Genomic DNA, 19,265 nt, shown 5'->3' on the forward strand with positions numbered 1-19,265 from the left:
TGAATAATTAAATGACTAAATACATGTTGGTGTGCAGGAGCTATTAAAATGTTAATACCAGTGAAAGAAAACGTCTGTTAGCTGATGTAGCAGAGCTGGCAGTTAGCGTTTTCCTCCAAGCTTGTTTAGCTGTCCAATGATTAGTGTGTTAGTGGTGACTAGAAAAAAAGATGCAGTGCCTGGCTTCATGTGCTTTGGGGGAATTATCTGCTACTTGGTTGCATAATGTTATTGGGACATTCCCTATTGTTGTGACACGAAGGAGGACATTTTAACAAACATGAAGCTGAGCATATATAGAAATATTATTTATTCATATGAGAAATGTCTCGATAAGTTCAGGTCAACTGACAGCTCTTCGGTTTCCACATCACTCAAGGGTACGTCTTCAGTACCTTTAGAAAGGTACTATAAGCTTTCCGCACACAAAAATGATTAAGGTGGTAGTAACTTCAGGCTCCTGCAGATGGCGCTGCACGAGGACGGTTGGGCTATAAATACCTGCAGGGTATGTGATGGGGTTCCAGTGGTGCAGTGTCTTATTTAATGTGTTGAAAAAGGCTCACACCAGCAATGGAAGGAATCCCAGTCTACAGGAAATTCTCGTCATTCTTGACCAGACGTGAGCAAAGTCCTCTTATGTGCCACTCTGCTGCATCTGTTCATGGTATGCAGCTCCCTGCAGAATGTTCTTTTGGAAATTGGTTCTGAAGGACCTGTGATGACTTTAAGATGCAATTCTTACCTGAAAGTAAAGCGATTTTTTTTTACAAGCCGTGAAACCAAAAGTTAAAACCGTCAGTTTTAACTTTCAACCACAATTCTGATAAGAATTTCTTGTAGTCTCAGATTTCTGCCATATGACTCTACACTTTGATATATCTGCTAATTCAGCTACTTCACACTACTGTGCCTTTGGCCTATTCAAATGCAATCATTCCTTTTTGCCAATCATTAACATCGTCTTTGCAACCATTTTTTCATACTTTTCTTAATCTGTGAATTGCGTCACACACTCTGTATTCATCCTTGTGTATCCAACTGCAGGAGCCTGAAGTTACTACCACCTTAAACACGCAAGGTGACCTAATTTTTTTTGTCTAGGGAGCTTATAATTTGCATTGATTTGATCCACCTTGTCTTGACTTCAACGTTTTTTTTTTCTGTTTAAAAACTTTCTGTTCAAACTACCAGTTATGAAAAGTTTAACGTAGGAGGATGTAACTTGATTTAATAGATCTTTCTATTTAAGCATAAGAAATAGTGTCTAAAAAATACAAAAAACAAAAACTATTTTCAGTTTAAATAAAAGACTCAAAAAATGTAAACGTCTGAAACAATATAGGTGTTTTATAATTTATAAATTCTCAGTCTGAAGCTGTAGCCACAGTATGTTAGCCCCAAACCAATACACTGGTCATACACAAGAGAACATGCTAGTCACAACACAATATGTTATATATATGTTATATTGTTACATCTAATATGTATAAAACATATGTAGTGTACCATTACTATGCATTTGCATACATCAGCATTACCTTTCGGGTAATTCTCATTTATGTGAATCTAGGGCTGGGTGATATGGTAAAAATACTGTATCACGATATTTAATATAATATTATATTTTAATATAATACAATATTTATCACGATACAGCTCTATGTGAATCATACAATTTTTGTTCAAAGTCTTTTATTGTGGAAACCAGGGGGATCTGCTGCCAGTAGAGAATTTTCCAGGAGAATCCCTTGTCTCCTCCAAACTTACCAAAACTTGCCACATTCTTTGAGCTTTCAGGTTGTTTTTATTTTCTTGTCTGGAACTGATGGAACTGATGTCAACTGGTGACATGTTGATTGATGGACTGCTACGACAGTTACTGTTAAGCATCTTCAAATTACGTTACATGTGGCAATCACCGGGGCCCAAGCACTATAAGTTAGGGCTGAACAATTAATTGAAAATGAATCAAAACTGTCATTTAGAATCTCTAATTGAAGTAATCTTGCCTACAGAGATTCCCACAGTGTGTGTTCATGTACTGTCCCCTTAAAAGCATACTAGTGCATGTGCAATCACATGACTCCGCCCACTCCCGTCTGCGACACGAAAGCAACGTGGAGGAAAACTCACTGGGCCATCTGAGCAACTCAGGCAGCTTACGTAATCGCTCATTAATCAATTAATGGAGGTAAAATCTTCATTTAATTGTGAACCTGATTTGAGGTCATATCACCCAGCATTACTATGAGCCGTTATGTGAGCTGCTACAGTACAAATGATGGGCAGTGTTTTACACTGGCCTTATTTATTACACACGAAGGTATGTGGTCATGAAGTGAATGTGCTGACGCTGCTGAACAAATTCCACATCAGTTACCTCTTATTTTAGCCTCTAGTGCTCATGAATTTCCATGTTTTTATTTAAAGTACCCAGTGCACAACTACGTGGGCAGGCCTTAGTCATATGTAAAAATGTAATTCTCATAGATCACATTATTTAAAATCTTGTAGAGGTTATTGTAGGTCAACATAGACCCCCTTACAGCCCTTACAGCGTTTTTCTCTGTGTGCCTAGCTTAAAAGGACCTCCCAGACTGCTACCAGAGGAGCTGTTTTTCAGAGAGTCTGTAATGATGATGATAATAGGCCAGATAGGTTAGATATCTTAGCATCTGTCTTCTGACAAGCCTAAATGTGGTCGCGCCTGACTCACTCCGTTTTTCCTTTGCTCAAAACGATAAGCTGTGCGGACAGAGTGAAAAAAACGTATGCAGCGTTTCTTAACAGGATGTGCTCAGTTGTGACCTGTGACTAAGTATGTTTCTTCTAATTGCAAGATTACAAAAAAATGTGACATACAGATTAGAGATATGCAAACACAGAGGCCTCGTGGCCTCATGGCCTTGAGTAACATTGCTACTTTTGTGTGTGTATTTGTGTGTTATGTAATGGTTCAAAATCCCCCTTATGCTCCAGTACCTGGAATTAAAGGAAACCCGTAGTAATGTATGTTGTGTGCAGGTTTTAAATGACATTAGAAAGACACTTTGGCTATGGATAGTGTAGCAGAGCCCTGTATGTGGCCCTCTCAGGCACTAATGTACCCATCTGCCCATTTGCTGAGCTTTATTGGTTTTAGCGTCCAGCTCAAACATCAATAAAGCGTCCTTCAATTGTGCTGCTTCCAGGTCTTCCCACAATTTCAAAGACCGTCGAAGACAATCGCGACCCCGGTCAGCCCTCTCTCCCAGACAGAGTCGTCTGTGAAAGCGGCCTGGTTCTCGCCCGCCACGCTATCGATCAAAAACAAAACAACACACATGCGGGTGAACTGTAAGAAGCTGAACAATGGAGGGTTTTTGGTTTTGTTTTGTTTTGTTTTTTTCCAGGACTCAGGGGGGCAGCAGGGCGAGCAGCGGAAAGCCTTACCCTCACAGACTAGCATGCTAAACTAAATTGCCTCCCCCTTTCCCAGGTATCTTCTACACGGCGGCCATTGTGGGCCCAGCAGCCGGATACCTACTGGGTGGCTTCTTCCTCAACATGTACACAGAAATCGGCCAAGCGTGAGTCCCTCAATATGCATCCTTCGGGGGGGGGGCAAACTCATTTGAAGGAAGGGGCCACATTACATACAGTCCAGTGTCAAGGGGGTCAAAACAACACTCTGTCCACTTATTTAATAATTCATATCAAAATTTTAGCTTGATAATAAAGAATTACATGTAGTTAGCATATTTTAGCTAGATATTTTGGAAGACAACCGGGCCACTGACTGACGGACTTACACAAACTACACAAGCCTCCGTCTGAGCTGTAATAAAATACCACGTCGCAATAAATCTATTCATGTAGGTGTTTGTTTTGACCCTGCAGGTCTAACTGTACTCCTGCAGCAGAACATCCGGTCTGAAGAACACCTATTTTAGTGAAGTGGCAGTAAGAATACTGTGACTTGAAATTAGTACATTCCACAAGTGCATAAATTCACAGTATGTCCAAATGTTAGTGGACACCCCTTCTAATGAATGCATTCAGCTACTTTAAGTTGCATTTATTGCTGCATATTCATTTTCCAGGAAGTATTTTCTTTGATTCTTTGTTGATGGAAAGGGTTGAGTTTGGGTGGTGTAGGGCAGTGTGTGACTGTAGGTGTAGTATGGTGGGAGATATAGGCTGCTGGTAGACTTCACTGTTGAGCCTTCCGGAGGTCACGTGGGCTTAATTCAGCAAACCAATGACTAAGGGAGGTGCCTACCTGTCCGACCCCTGTGAAGAACTTGCGATGTAGCGGGCGAATGAGTGAAGGGAAGGTTATGCATAACCTTAACTGGTAGGTGTAGGATCACGCCAGTTCCAGCGAAAGTGTTGCTGATCAGATCATAAACGGCCACAGCGATCCTCTCATGTTCCTGTATTACTTCACTTCAAAGAGCTGAATGTTTAACGACAGGAAGAGTTGCTATTTAGATCATAAACGGCATAGATAGGAAGGTGCCTACCTGCTAGAGCTTGAGATGTAGTGAGTGCGGCAGTTGTTAGATGCCGTGTTTTGTCATTGCCATGTAGTAGTATTTCATGTCCACCTGCTTAAGACAGAAAGACGTCAATGGAAAATAAATAAAAAAACAAAACTGGAGTAAACACACGGTCAAATGTCAGAGAGAAGATGAAACTCCTAACAGCAGTACAAGAGCTGGTAGACCACCAAAGCTGCCCCCTTCAGGTATACAGCACTTGAAACCTGCAGTGGGAGGAGAGGAAAAAAGCTAGCTCTACTCTCACTTCAGTTCTGAAGACACCCACAGGTGTCTCTTTTCTGTCAATCCTTTCACTGTGAGAAGATGATCAAGAAGGTCTTACAGCCGAGTGGTCCAGCGAACTAAGGTGCCGCCACTGTGATCAGAGGATCGCTGGTTTGAATCCCATTCATGCTCCCATTCATGCTGTTGGGGGGCCCTGAGAGAGCATAATTGGCCTTGCTCTCTCTAAGGTGGGGAGATGGCACTTTCTCCCGACTGGCGTCTGCTAGCCGGTGCGTCAGAGCCAGGGATGCAGCACTTTGGTTGCCTGGTGACGTTGCAAAGAGGTGTTGTTGGCTGGGCACGTGTCAGAGGGGGAGTGTGTGTTGGTGCATTGCGTGTAATAGGGGAGGGGAGAGACTACGGAAATAAATTAATTTAAAAAGAACAGAATAAAGGAAACAGCCAAAGAAATCACAAATCTCAAAAACTACTAAAGCTGCTGGTGCTCAGAACAATTGACTGCCCACCCCAAAGTCCAGACCTGAAAGTCATTGAATGTGTTTGGAATTATGGATTGTGAGAAGCAGAAAATGCACTTTGTTTTGAGACTGAAAGAAAATGAGTTGCGAGTAAAAAGCGAGTATTTTAAAAAGAATGAAGCTGTAAACAGTCCACACATGAAATACTGAAATAAATCTGCTAGATTTAGTTCTTCTGTGTAATGTTCTGTTAAATGTTTTCTTACATTAAAAAATGAACTTTAGCTGAATGGCTGGTTAGACTGGAAATAAAGCCGAAGACTCGGACCCAGACTTTTTCACACTACTGTAAATGAAGTCTTAAGATTGATGCCTTAAGAGTTGCTGGAAATAGTGGCTGGAAAATCAGATGCTTATGACCTACCTATAGGTCATATAGGTCAATAGTTGAATGACACTTTGTCCTCCACAGCATTGTCCCTCAAGCTACCATGAAGTCAATCAATTTGAACTCAATTTTTTTTGCATTGAGATCAAAGGAAAAATTCAAACAATCGTTTCAATTATGTTTTCGGTTTCCACTGTACTCTCCATCGGTCTCGAAGTTCTATTAAAAATACAATACTTCAGTTGTCTGATGGATCCTTTTCCCCTCAAACACTTGTTTTTGCTCTCCCTTTATTGACTCAGTTGCATGAAAACTCTCTGTCCCTGTCCCTCCCCATTTATCCAGAACTGAGTTGACTCCAGAGAATCCACTGTGGGTGGGAGCATGGTGGATTGGTTTCTTGGCAGGAGGGGCTGCAGCTCTCGTCATTGCTCTGCCCATTCTGGGCTATCCCCGCCAGCTGCCAGGTACAATTCATCTGTCTGTGTATCACAAAAAACATTAACAGTGAGAACTACAATATATCAACATACACTAGTTTATTCAGGTTAATGCAATGCCCGCCAAATATTATAGGACGACAAGCCTTTTTTTGCAGTGACATACCATATCATAATGAAATGGCAAGTTAGAATTGGTGGTGATAGGAACCAAACATCTGAAGCGTTTAATGACTCAAAAATGTATATAGTTAGTTATTATACAGAATGATTACCAATACATTACTTGCCTGAAACGTTTTATGGTAGTTATGTAGTGGATAAGGCCTGGGGGGTTGAATCCCGAGCCATGCCCCTTTGCCAACCTCGGCGGCTTCACATGTATCGGAGGAGAAGCATTAAGTTATTGCGTTCCTAGTGTCGGGAGCATTGCTAGTGCTAGGGGCACTACAATATATATATATATATATATGCGCAGAATCACTGCTGGTGGTTTAGGATAGTAAAAATATAGCTATATTTGCATTGCAGACATTCCGAGCTCTGGTTCCTGTCACCACCACTGTAAAGAAATTAGTCTAGCCTAAGTTTCCAAACCACTCTGAATAGCTCTAAAGATTTTATAACTCTAAAGAAATACTATAAAATAATATAAAAAACCTGAATATTTTGCATATAAATATTTGTAAACATATCTGAGACAGTGCTACTTTAATAGCATTAAGCCCCACACATTTCTCATGGTTGCAAGAAAACTACCCTGTTATTATGGGGGCACAGCATTTGTTACCGGATGGCATAAATAACATGCAGTCTGGAGAAAAGAAATAACAGGAAAAATGAGAAAAATGATCATGGAAAAACAGAATAAATTAAATGATAATATAATAATAATACATGAATTTCTTAATTAGTGAATACAAGGCATTTCAGTTACCTGTTACTGGTATTCTGAGTAATCATATCAAGTACTTTCCTGGTCAGCATTCCTTCTCAGTTCCTCAGCTTGCATGCTATAAAAAAATCTCAGTGCATCCAACAATAAAGCCAGCACCAAGGTTATTTTTTTTTGTATATATATTATGTGAACATACATGCAATGTAATAAAAAGGCTCTCCTGATTGGCAGACACTCAGTTTATCATTCTTATGCACATCTACATGCACATAGGTTCTCAGCGCTACGTGGCCATGCGTGTGTCCGAGGCTCACCAGCTGAAGGACGGCAGTCAAGTAACCGCCGCAGACCCCCAGTTTGGCAAGACTGTGAAGGACATGCCCAGGTAAGAACACCCTGTCCTCGCTTCAAGAGTGAAAGTTTAATCAAGGCACAAGTGAAAGGAAAACAGATCCAGGACGAGGGGGAAAGAGATGGGAGATGAAGAGCCACGCGGTGTGAGTGAATAGAATCCGATGGAAGCTGAATTGGGAATTACATGATTCAGATGGGGGAGGAAGAAAACCAATAGGACAGCAGAGGATCATACCGCACACAGAGGGCAGATGGGGAAGCACAATGAGGCCATTTAGAAACAAGCTTGTTTAGTCATGCTCAGAGAGACTTCTTGGCAAAGTGTGTGGGACTAAGTTTCTCTCCTCTGTGGCTGTAATGGCACACCGCTGAATCGCTGTCCTTTCATGCCTTTGCTTTAGTCACTTACTTGTTGTTGCGTTAAAACATCCGTGGAGGGCACAGTCTAGGTCAAAGTTGATTGGTTCACAAACAGAATGATTGCTATGGATTGGTCGAGACGGTCAGTGCGGCCTTAATAACTGGTTGTTCCAATGATGTCATAAACACCGTCTGGATAAAGTTAAGGTTTTAATAGGCTCAAAGCTTTAATTAAGTGTGTCCCACGGAGCAGCCACCGAGTTTCCGTGGTAACAGGGATTACTGAGGGGGAAAAAAATCAAAGCAGCGGCTTTTAAGTCAGGTTATGTAACAGCCCGTGTGAATGGACTGCTATTATGCAACTTTCTCTGCCACAGGAGTAAAAATGTTGTCGCTGGCACGAAAAAAATATATGTATGTATCTCCAAAATGCCTTGTTAACCTTCAATGGAAGTAAAAAAAGATTTCATTTCAAAGCGTTTTGGAGGATTTCTATTGGTCTGTTTATCAGGAATCACATTATGTCAACATTATTTTTTTTAGGACAGTGACACTATAAAAGTCTGTTAATTACATTTGTGCTGTCTTGCTCATTTCTGTCTCTTTAGGTCAGTGCTGCTATTGTTGAAGAACCCTACATTTATTTTTCTGTGTCTGGCTGGTGCTACAGAGGCTACTCTCATAGCTGGGATGTCCACGTTCGGGCCGAAGTTTCTGGAGTCTCAGTTCAGTCTGAGTGCATCAGAGGCAGCCACCTGGTTTGGTAAGACATCTCCACTCTTCTGTCATTTTTTCAGTCAGTGATGTGAGTGATGCAATTATACACCACCAAATCCAGTGCCAATACTTCACAGGTGATAATCACATAGTTGTCATCCCATCCTGTTTTACGCATATAAAAAAATCTTATTCGTTCAGATCAAATCAAATTTTTCATCTGGCGGTATAAGACTGGGATCTGCAGCTGTTAATGCGGCATCAGTTCTGATAGAGCGGGGCACAGTGTAACCCTTTCTGGGTTTTTTTGCTTATTTAGGTCAAACACTTAAGAAATCATTTTTAAGCAATCACATCCCAAATAAATAGTAATACCAAATAGTGAGCCCACATTCATCTATATCCAGCTTATCTATTAGCATTGCTACTGCAGTGTTAGCATCACTATTGCACTGGCTGCCAGCCTCGCCCAGCAATGGGTAATGCTCATGAGGTTCTGGGCCCTTCACATCTAAGAACTAGTAAATATGTGGACTACATTCTAAGACTCTGAGGACAAGGCCTTAGTCATTTACCAGGCAGGGTCACATGAAATAAAAATCCTTACAATCTCTATAAGGTAATGTCAGTTAAACAGAAACATAAAATGCAAAATAGGTGAGTGCATAAATATTCACCCCCTTTAAGGTGACTGACCTACTTCAGCAGAGGTCCAGGCAGTTATTGCTAACATTTTAGTCACCAGTCAATGAATGAAATGGAGATCACCTGAATGCTGTGAATGATGTGATTGTTGTATAAAGATACCTGTCACTGATTACACCAGCCACTGTTTAATCAGTATTCCTGGATACAAATGCACCATGAAGACAAACAACACGTCGTGCAACTCAGAGAAAAGCTGATTGCACTGTATAAGTCACTGTTCCTTATACAGTAAAACATCCCCTGATGTTCAGTTAAATCCAACATTAAAAAATGAAAGGTATATCGAATATGTCTAAATCTACCTAGAGCTAGCCGTCCTCACAAACTGAGTGACAGTGCGAGAAGATGATTAGTGAGGAAGGCCACCAAGACACCTATGTCTACTCCAAAGGAGTTAAAAGCGTCAGCACCTGAGATGGGAGAGACTGTGGCATATGACAGTTGTTGCCCATGTTCTTCTCCAGCTCTTCAAAGCTTTTTGGGAGAGCGGCAAAGAGAATTACATCTGGACTGCAGTTTACCCAAAGCCATGTGAAAAACTCAGAGGGCAACTGGAAGAAGGTTCTTTGGTGGAGCTTTTTGGCCATCAGACACCAACACACCATCCCTACTATAAAGCATTAACAGTCAAACTGTAGTCAGCCCTTATGTTAATGTAGATCATAAATAAGTTCTGACTAATAAAACCACTTGTTGGCGGTTCAGTTATACAGATCTGTGCTGAAGATGACAGTAAGCACATTGGCTGATGATGAAGACAAAGTGAGAGCATCTAAGCTTAAACAGTATGGGGGAATGATGGATTACCTGCACATCTTTGATACAAATAAAAACTTAAATATGTTTCCAGCACAAATCTATTATGAACAATTACTCAGTAACGTTGTCTTTATTATAATCATACCTCTACTTATATGTCTGTATATTGTGTATTGTGTATCCATCAGTGAATATTCTGTTAGTAGAAATAGCTGGCAGTCACGGCACAACAGCACTCGTTTTGCTTGTGTCACATTTGGTTTCAATCTCTTGCCATGTTCGCAGGAAACCTTGCTATTCATGAGCAGTCAGCTCAAGGCCTCAAACCATGCAGCATTGTGCTGAGTAATCTACTGAATATTAACGTCACACCCACACACACACATACTCCTCGGAGCATTGGAAGTTTGGAGAATTCAAGCAAAAAGAATATTATGTTACTCCTTATACTGACAAACAGGATGTGCACTCATCTCCACTGATACACATGTAGCATGTCCCAAACAATAATACCAGCCACTTTCTCCCTCTTCCTTCTGCTTCCTTTTCAAGGTTACATGGTGGTACCCGCTGGTGGGGGTGGCACCTTCCTAGGTGGCTACATTGTGAAGAAGCTGAACCTGCGCTGCCGAGGTATCATTCGCTTCTGCATGCTGTGTGCCGTGGTCAGCCTGCTGGCCATCTTCATCTTCCTCCTGCACTGCCCCAATGTGCCCATGGCTGGAGTGACCACCCCTTACCACAACAGTTCCCTGCACAGCCACTACAGCAGCCCCTTCTATCTGCAGCCTTACAACAACAGGTGACACAACACAGCGACAGTGACAATAGATTAAGGACTGGCGGATAGTATTGACCGATATTGAACATCTTAGTCAGTACAACCTTGTTGCTGACACGCAGGTCTTGTTTTTTCATTTTCATTTTCATTTTCCTTTTCATTTTTGGACATCTGACAATCTAATTTTATTATATGTTTGATTTGATCAGTTTTCAGATTCTATTTTTAGTTAAAGTCCAAGAAGGTTGACCTTCTAGATGCCTGTGATATATGATACATGTTTCAATATACTGTAACAATTGTTTATACAATCATTCCACCTTCAGCCTCTACCAGGCCTTCTAATAGCACGATAGACCTTTTAGGCCACCAAATTGCTATGATAAAAACTCAGCAAAACCTTCGGCTGTTTGACCTTATTAGTAGTTTGTGTAATGCTGATTATATCCACTGGGTGGCAATGTCGTAATAAGATACCATTGGCTGGAAGCTGGAAAAAAACAAATGCGTATTGGCGTGATGCAGCACTTCAGACATTTACTTCAAGCTACTTCAAAAGTTGTCGTAAGAACAAAAATGATAAACTTTCATATATCAATTATATTTTCTTATTTGGCACAGTTAAATATAGTAAGTAGGTTACTGACTACTGATCAATTGACTGACTTTGGCCTATATGCTGGGCAGTCAGAAATGTATGAGAGAGAGTAGACAAAGACAACGGGCAATAAAGTCAAACTTCAAATACAGCTGAATAACGCTTTAAGCGTTTGTGCATGTCATTACATCTAACCAGCTTTCGTTCTGTAAAGGGACCTTGCTGCCCACAGATTCTACAAAAAAAGAATCTTAGATAGATTCTAAGATTCCCCCCCAACACACACACACACACACACACACACACACAGACAGAGTGCTCGGTCAATATGAAAATGAGAAAAAATAGAAATATCTATAAAAGTAGAAAAAGATAAACAAAGGTAAACATTCCAACCAGATACGGAATAAAAATACATATGGAAGGAAAAGTACAGAAAATGACAGAGAGAGAGAGAGAGTGAGAGTGAGAGAGTTGGGATGTCCACAAGAAAGCATGGCCTGAGGCTTCTGCATTGAAGAATCATAAAGATGAATAAAACCAGGCAGCAGGACTGCGCTAAGCGTTGTATAGACTCAGACATACACATGAAAACACACAGCATGCTTTTTTAGTCTCACATCGGACACATTTGGCCCGTGTGTTAAATAGACAAAACACAACCGTGCATGTGGCTAAAAAACAGTATTCATGAGTGCATTTCTTTCCCTCGTGTTTATGCATTCAGCTACTTTAAGTTGTGCTCATTGCTGACACAGATGTGCAAATGCGCACACACGGCTTGTCTAGTCCCGGTAGAGAAGTATTGCCAATAGAATAGGACTCTCTTGAGCAAATAAACATGAGCCTACAGACACCATGACTGTTTTCTCTGGATTGATGGATAGTGCTCCATCCAGTAATTTTGGGATGAGGTAGCGAGTTGTGAATAAGAATCAAATCCTCACAGCAATGCTTCAAAATTCAGAAAACCTTTCCTGGACAGTAACTCCAACAAAAGCAGGATAAACCAAGTTTAATACGCTTGATTTGGGAAGTAACAGTGAATAAGCAGGTGTCCAAATACTTTTGTCCATATTGTGTATCAGAAGTGTGGCCGATTACATAGTAAGGAATATAACGGTTAAGCAACTTGCTATGTGCTGGTTTTGCATGAATTTTCCTCTGAATTTTCGTGTAAGGGTCTCAGACTGATATTGAGCGATGTCCTGTAGCAGAAGCTACAGGCAAAGCTTTGCTTGCACTTGTGTGTGTATCTGGCCCATACAGTGCAACACAAGGAGAGTCGAAAATAACCCCCTTTCTTCTTTTTCCCTTTCTCTCTTTGTCTCTCAGTTCTTTTGCAGGTGGGAACCTGACGGTGGGCTGTAATGCAAACTGTCAATGTGTGAAGGAGCAGTACAACCCCGTGTGCGGAGCTGATGGGCTAATGTACTACTCCCCCTGCCACGCTGGCTGCAGCACCATCAACCGCACACTCAGCCGTGGTGGCAGACAGGTACTGCATACACTCCACACAATTATCTCCAATCTTATAATTGTGGGCAGTTGTGCCTCAGTTCTTAGAGCAGTGGGTTGTAAATTACATGGTTGTGAGTATTATACCCAGGCCCACCAAGCTTCCTCCCTTAAGCAAGCCCCTTAACCCCCTTTGCTCCTGGGGCAGGAGCCTGCCTCATGGCTGACCCTGTGCTCTGACCCCGGCCTTCTAAACGTATGCAAAGAGAACTTGAACATTGTACTGTACATAGTGACAGTAAAGGCTCATTATTATTATTATTATTTTAATCTGGACATAGGCCTCCTGATGATCAGCCAGTCCAAATAGTTCTGGAGAGGGAAGTGTGTAACAGCTTAGGAAATTATCAGTACATCTGGAATAATTGGATCATCATGAGTTTTCAGGATCATAACTGATTTAAATCTTGGTAAGATCTATACATCCAACATTTAATAATGTGTGTGTGTGTGTGTTTGTTTGTGTTTAGGTGTTTACAGACTGTAGTTGTGTGTTCGGGAACATGTCTCGGGGCGAGGCAGGAATAGCTGTAGCAGGAAAGTGTAGCTCTTCCTGTAACCACATGCCGGCCTTTCTCACCTTCCTCTTCATTGTCATCTCCTTCACCTTCCTGTGCAGCATCCCTGCTCTTACAGCCACACTCAGGTAGGTACTACCCCCCTATACGTACAGTGTACTGCCCCCCTATACGTACAGTGTTTTTCAAGTGGCATCAGCCTCCAGCACTGCTAAGACTGAAACTCTCTGACTCAATCTTCCAGGTGTGTTCCTGACAGCCAGCGGTCTTTTGGGCTTGGCATTCAATGGATCGTAGTGCGAACGCTGGGTATGTTAAAATCTCTTGTTTTTATAGCCGTGTCCAATGGTCTACTGTTTTTTCTTCCTGTTTCCCTGTATAAATGAATCTAAAAAATTTGGAACTTTTAACTAACCCTTGAACTGGTCTGCAATACCCTCTCACGTCCTGCAGGTGGCATCCCAGGTCCAATTGCGTTCGGCTCAGTGATCGACATCTCTTGCCTGCTGTGGCAGGAGCAATGTGGGGAACATGGGTCCTGTTACCTCTACCAGAACTCCGCCATGAGCCAATACACACTCACCGCTGGCATCATCTACAAGGTATAGCAAAATACACTGAAGTAAAACAGATACTTACAGGTACTATAAAAATGAGACATAGTAGTTAAAAATTCAGTAATTTCACACATGTGCAGAAGAGAAAATTCCAATAGTTTATGTGAAGGTATGGAAATTGCTACAAATGTATTGGCAGATGTTTAGTTGAATCCGATCAATCAATACAGCAGTCTATGATATGACTGCACTGATTTGAAATTAAATGGAAAATATCTAATGTCTGGCATGAAAGTGCGAGAGTGCAAGGGGTGCGATATATTAATCAGCACGTAAGCAGTCAGTTCTTGAACTTGATGTGTTAAAAGCTGTAAAAATGAAAGTATCTGAGACACTTTGACTAGAGGCAGATTGTGACTGCTAGTCAACTGAGCCAGAGCATCCCCAAAACACCAGGCGATTCTAATGGGGTGTTATCAGAGCACAGTGGTCAGTAACTACCAAATATTCTCCAAGGAGGAACAACCAGTGAACCGGCAACAGGGTCATGGGCTCTTAAGGCTCATTGATGCAATCCATGGAGACCCCACCTCACAACCTACAGGACTTAAAGGATCTGAGTCCATGCCTTGAATGGTCAGATCTGTTGGAGGAGCCTGTCTTATTGAAACCTCAGACAGATCCTAAGCGCTATCTAAAGCCTTCAGAAAGAAGGGATTAGAAATCAGCCATGTGAAAAATGATTGTGTTTTTGACAGCAACAGTTTTCTCCTTGCACTCCTTTCCGTCTCCCTTAATGGTGACAGAAGCTATCTGTAGGTCCCATTATGGCATTTTAGGATTGCTGGGGACTCCTTTAAGCCTCTTGTGCTCTGCTCTTGGGCTGAACTCTCTCTCTCTGTCGCAGGTATTAGGCACTGTATTCTTCCTGCTGGCGAGTGTGTTATACCAGCCTCCTCCGGAGTCTCCTCAGAGCAGCTGTGAGAGCACAGATCAGGGGGCAGGAGACAGTGGAGGGGACACCGGAGACTTCCCTATTAAAGAACTCCCTCCTGAGATCATAGCCAACGTGCACGCCAGGTTGTGACCTTCGGCTCCAAACACAACCACATGAGCGAGTGCACCTTTTTTTCACTTCCCCTCCACCTGTGTGAGTGTGTGTGAATATGTGTGTAGTCCATCAGCTTCGTCACAACCTCTGATACAACAAACCATGCACTGTGTTTCATCTTCCACTGCGGTCGCACACCATTTGGGTCCAGCACGCCAGCTTTGCACATGCGTGCACACCTGCTATGTGGCAGCCTTAAGTTCCTCACTCCGCTGCTACCTGGCTTACACGTCCATGTCTGGAGGTGGGTCATCTAACGCCAGAAGTCAACGGTCTCAGTGGGGTTATTGTCATTGGCAGGGAATGTGCTGGTGTTCGCCATGATACTGCAAACATACGTTGACAACTAAAAGGGTAGGTTTGACTGTCCTCAAAGCGCTGCGGATGCACACTGGGAGATGTGAAAGCAAAGACATAGATGTTACAGGAGAAGTGCACTAAACGTTAATGCTTAAATGTACCTGATGCCATACGAGAGCTCATTATGAATTCAAGCTGCAGTCAGTACCTTCTTTTGAACCCCCATAAGGACCTCTGCAAAAAAAAAGTCTGACAGCTTTTAAGTGAGCACTAGAAACCTCATATACTCAGACACCACATACTAGCATCTCTCCCATTCATACATTTCCCATGCACATGTGAAGGGTTCCCATGGTAATGCCAAAGTTTCCCATGCATATGGACACACGTTAAGGTTTCCCATAGTAACATGAAAGTTTGCCATGCACATGTGAAAGATTCTTACACACATGAACAGCTTGGCTTGTTAATGCTTCCTATAGTAATGTGAAAGTTTTCCATGGTAACAGTAAAGTTTTCCATGCACATGTGAAAGTTTCTCATGCACTTGTGAAAGTTTGCAATGCACAAGCAAAAGTTTCCTGTAGTAATGTAAAAAGTTTCCCATGGTAACTGAAGTTTTCCATGCACATGGACAGTTTGCTGTGTAAACACAAAGGTTTCCAATGCAGATATGCAGTAATGGTGCCCATGATAATGTAAAAGTTTCCCTTTACACACATGAAAATGTTACATACCTGCGTTAACATTTCCTATAGTAACATTGAAACCTAGAAATATAAAGATTGCCATGCACACACAAACTTTTCCTACGTGTACGTTAATGCTCCCATAATTTGAACATTTCCCATGCACATGTGAAAGTTTCCAATGTGTGCTGTAATAGTTCCTATAGTGATCTGAAAGTTGTTCATAGTAACAGGACAGTTTGCCATGCACTTGCTAAAGCTTCCCATGCACATGGACAGTTTGCCATGCACACGCAAAAGGTTTCTCATGCACTTATGAAAGCTTGCTATGCACAAGTGAAAGTTTCCGTAGTAATGTGAAAGTTTCCCATGGCAATACTAAAGTTGTCCATGCACATGTGAAAGTTTCTCCCTCACAGACAGTTTGCTGTGCACACAGTTTCCCAAGCAGAAGCATATTTACTCTTGCACATGCAACGCTTTTCTGTGTGATATTGTTCCCATGCCCATGTGAAAGCTTACCCTAGGAAATGTGAACATTTTTCATGGTCAGGTAGAGTTTCTCACGCACACACTCAAAAGTTCCCTATACAAGTGCACGTTTCTCATGAAGGGTTCTCATGCACATGCGTCAGTTTGGCATGCGTCAGTGTGGTGCTCAGCTAAAAAGCTTCAGGTTGGAAATTTTTTGCAAAGGTCTTCTTAGGGCTGCAGTACATTTTTAAAGCAGGTCACTTAAGTTAATTTTCAGACAGCCTGGATTACCGTAGACACATTGTTTTCAGACATTTGTCATAGTGAATGCAGTGCCGTTTCTAAGTGCAAACGGATGTTAGAATTCCTGCTATTATCTCTACAGGAATTTTGGCGTTAAATGTTATGTAGCTCTAAAACTTACTGATTGTAGTTTTAAAGACACAAAAGCTAGCAAAGCCTATCAATTCTCCAGATAGCATAATCAGAGTTTTAAAAGCTAGATTATTATTTATTATCTATTTACACATTCAAAGAATTCTCTTATACTTATTTAAAAGCACTTATTGTTCACATCATACATATTAATACAGCACTAATTCTATGTAAATGATTGGAAAATCATTAAACAGATGCAGATACAGTAAGCAAATTGCCACTCCAGCACACAAAAGGATTTTTAATTTTTTTTTGTGCTGCAAGACAAAGCTACCAGTGATAGGCAGTGCCTTACTAGAATACATCACAAGTTGAACTCACAAGCAAACTAAAATCACATGATCATGTAGTGATCCTGCTCAGCTTTCAGTCTTGTTACCCCACACCTTCTAATTGCACTTTAAACCAAACTCACTTCTTCACAGATGAGCATATATATCAACTATATAGGCTACTGTATCAAAGTATATAAGCCATTGGGTCAGTTTAGCGTTTAGTTTTATGCCACTCGACTTTATTCAGTAAAATATAAATGGCTTACTTCTCATTAAAACTACAAAAAAACATACTAAGACATACAAACTAAGACATGTACAATTACTGTATTTTGATGTTATACTTTTTAAACAGATTTCCAGTTGTGCCAAAATACTGTACCTCAGGATTGTGCAGAATGGCTTTATGGGTTTGATTTATGCTGAGAGCTATTTTGAAGAATAAAACAAAAGTAACAAACAAACAAACAAAAAAAAGACCATGAAATTATTCCACAATATTCCACAAAAGCAATTTTCCCAGGCCACATGGACCTGACCATGTGGGTTCTCCACATGTTCAGGTCCATGTGGCCTGGGAAAACTGCTTTTGTGTAGTGTCAGGTGTATTATGAGAGGTGTGGAACAGCTACTGTCCCACTGAGTAAGGCTGATTTGTCCGTAATTATTTCCATAAAGTGTCTTATCATCATACTTTCACAGTTTCTAATTTGAGTGTTGTTGAGCTACTTGAAGCAGTGTTCTGTTTCACAAACCCGATCCGTATGAATCTCGAAACCAAAATGCATCTAAAGAATGCCACTTTACATTGAGGTTTTAGGATTTGTTTGGTGTGTTGTTATGGTTTTATTTATTTTTCAATTTATACCAACCTGGATGCTTCAAGGTTTTGTGTACTGTTTCTGTTGTTCATTTGCACCTTTCTAATGCATTTCTGCTGAAGTAACTTGATATTCAGAGAACTATGCTTTTGAAAAATGTAAAAGCTTGAGTTGCCTCCTTGCTGGGCTTATTCCCCCATCAAATGAATGCACTTAGAAATGTTTTTGGAGGATTTGCACAACGTCATTAAAAATGTGGCATCATCTGTGAGAGGTGGCAGTAGATTTTAGAGACTGTTTATTTTGTGCTGTTTAGAACGTCTATGGATTTTTGTTGGTTGTTTTTTTCCCCCTAATAACTGCAAGAATCAAGGCCTGTCTGGTCATCGTGTTATTCCCCATAAACATTTGTAAGTGTGATAAACAATGTAACTCTTTGTAATTGATGTTTGTTGTTTATTCAAAGTGATGTCATACCATCACATTTCTTGCCACTTAAAACAAGAGGGGGTGGGTGGGTAAGGGGGGAGGGTTACATTTCTGGTTTGGTACTTTTGTTTGGTATCTCTTTTATGATGCAGAAGTTTCGATAAATGTTTTTTTAAGAAGCAACAGCTGAATCCAAAAACCTGAGTCTGAGTCTCTTTTTTTTTTTAGGAAAACTATTGACGAACTATTGAGACCTTTGCTGTGTTTACCTTTATTTATTAAGAAAAATCATCAAGCATTACATATCTTTATGTCATTAAACATCAACTTGGACCAAAGCATGTTACTGCCACCACCATGCTTAACAGTTCAGATGAAGTTTGTATGGACTCCAGATATCTCATCTAACCCAAAACATTTCATATTAAATTTAACTGTCCTGAGAACATTCTTCCAAAACACTTCAGGCTTATATACATAGTCTTTAGGAAACTGGGCAGATGGGAAGCAGACCTTGTTTCGGATAGTAGTTTCTTTCTCTTTGCTATTCTGCTATGTTCCCTTTAGAGTATATCCACTTTGGAGTGATTTTTGCTTGACCACTCCTTGGGAGAATAACAGTAGAGCTTAATTTCCACTATTTGTATATTTTAGCTGCCTTAGAGTGGATTGGGGGAGGATGAACACTTCAGAAAAGGTTCTGTAACCCTTTCCAGTCTGGTGTGCTAGTGTCTGGTGACAATGTATTGCTCTCCATTGTTGCTTATGACTATTTTCTGTTTTACTGGAACATAAATATGAGGTGACATGGACAAAATCCATGGGTCAAAACCAAAGAGCCGATACAAGGTTGTGGACCTTCAGAGATTAGAAAATGATAATGAAAAAATAAATATTAAAAT

The 19,265-nt window shown here is 41.0% G+C and overlaps 1 protein-coding gene across 3 annotated transcripts in view; it reads left to right on the forward strand.

Moving 5' to 3' along the window:
- Positions 1-17,630, forward strand: part of slco4a1 (solute carrier organic anion transporter family, member 4A1) — a 48,735-nt gene extending 31,105 nt beyond the window's left edge. For all 3 annotated transcript variants that reach the window (XM_072697213.1, XM_072697211.1, XM_072697212.1), the window contains 10 exons: positions 3,482-3,572; positions 5,964-6,085; positions 7,230-7,341; positions 8,279-8,433; positions 10,407-10,656; positions 12,569-12,731; positions 13,222-13,397; positions 13,514-13,578; positions 13,723-13,871; positions 14,734-17,630. In XM_072697213.1, the coding sequence (XP_072553314.1) occupies positions 3,482-3,572; positions 5,964-6,085; positions 7,230-7,341; positions 8,279-8,433; positions 10,407-10,656; positions 12,569-12,731; positions 13,222-13,397; positions 13,514-13,578; positions 13,723-13,871; positions 14,734-14,913 (1,463 nt within the window). In that variant the 3' untranslated portion in view covers positions 14,914-17,630. The remainder of the gene's footprint in view (positions 1-3,481; positions 3,573-5,963; positions 6,086-7,229; positions 7,342-8,278; positions 8,434-10,406; positions 10,657-12,568; positions 12,732-13,221; positions 13,398-13,513; positions 13,579-13,722; positions 13,872-14,733) is intronic.
- Positions 17,631-19,265: the final 1,635 nt, after the last annotated feature.

This window comes from Salminus brasiliensis, chromosome 14 (assembly GCF_030463535.1).
Source record: "Salminus brasiliensis chromosome 14, fSalBra1.hap2, whole genome shotgun sequence".
Taxonomy (NCBI): domain Eukaryota; kingdom Metazoa; phylum Chordata; class Actinopteri; order Characiformes; family Bryconidae; genus Salminus; species Salminus brasiliensis.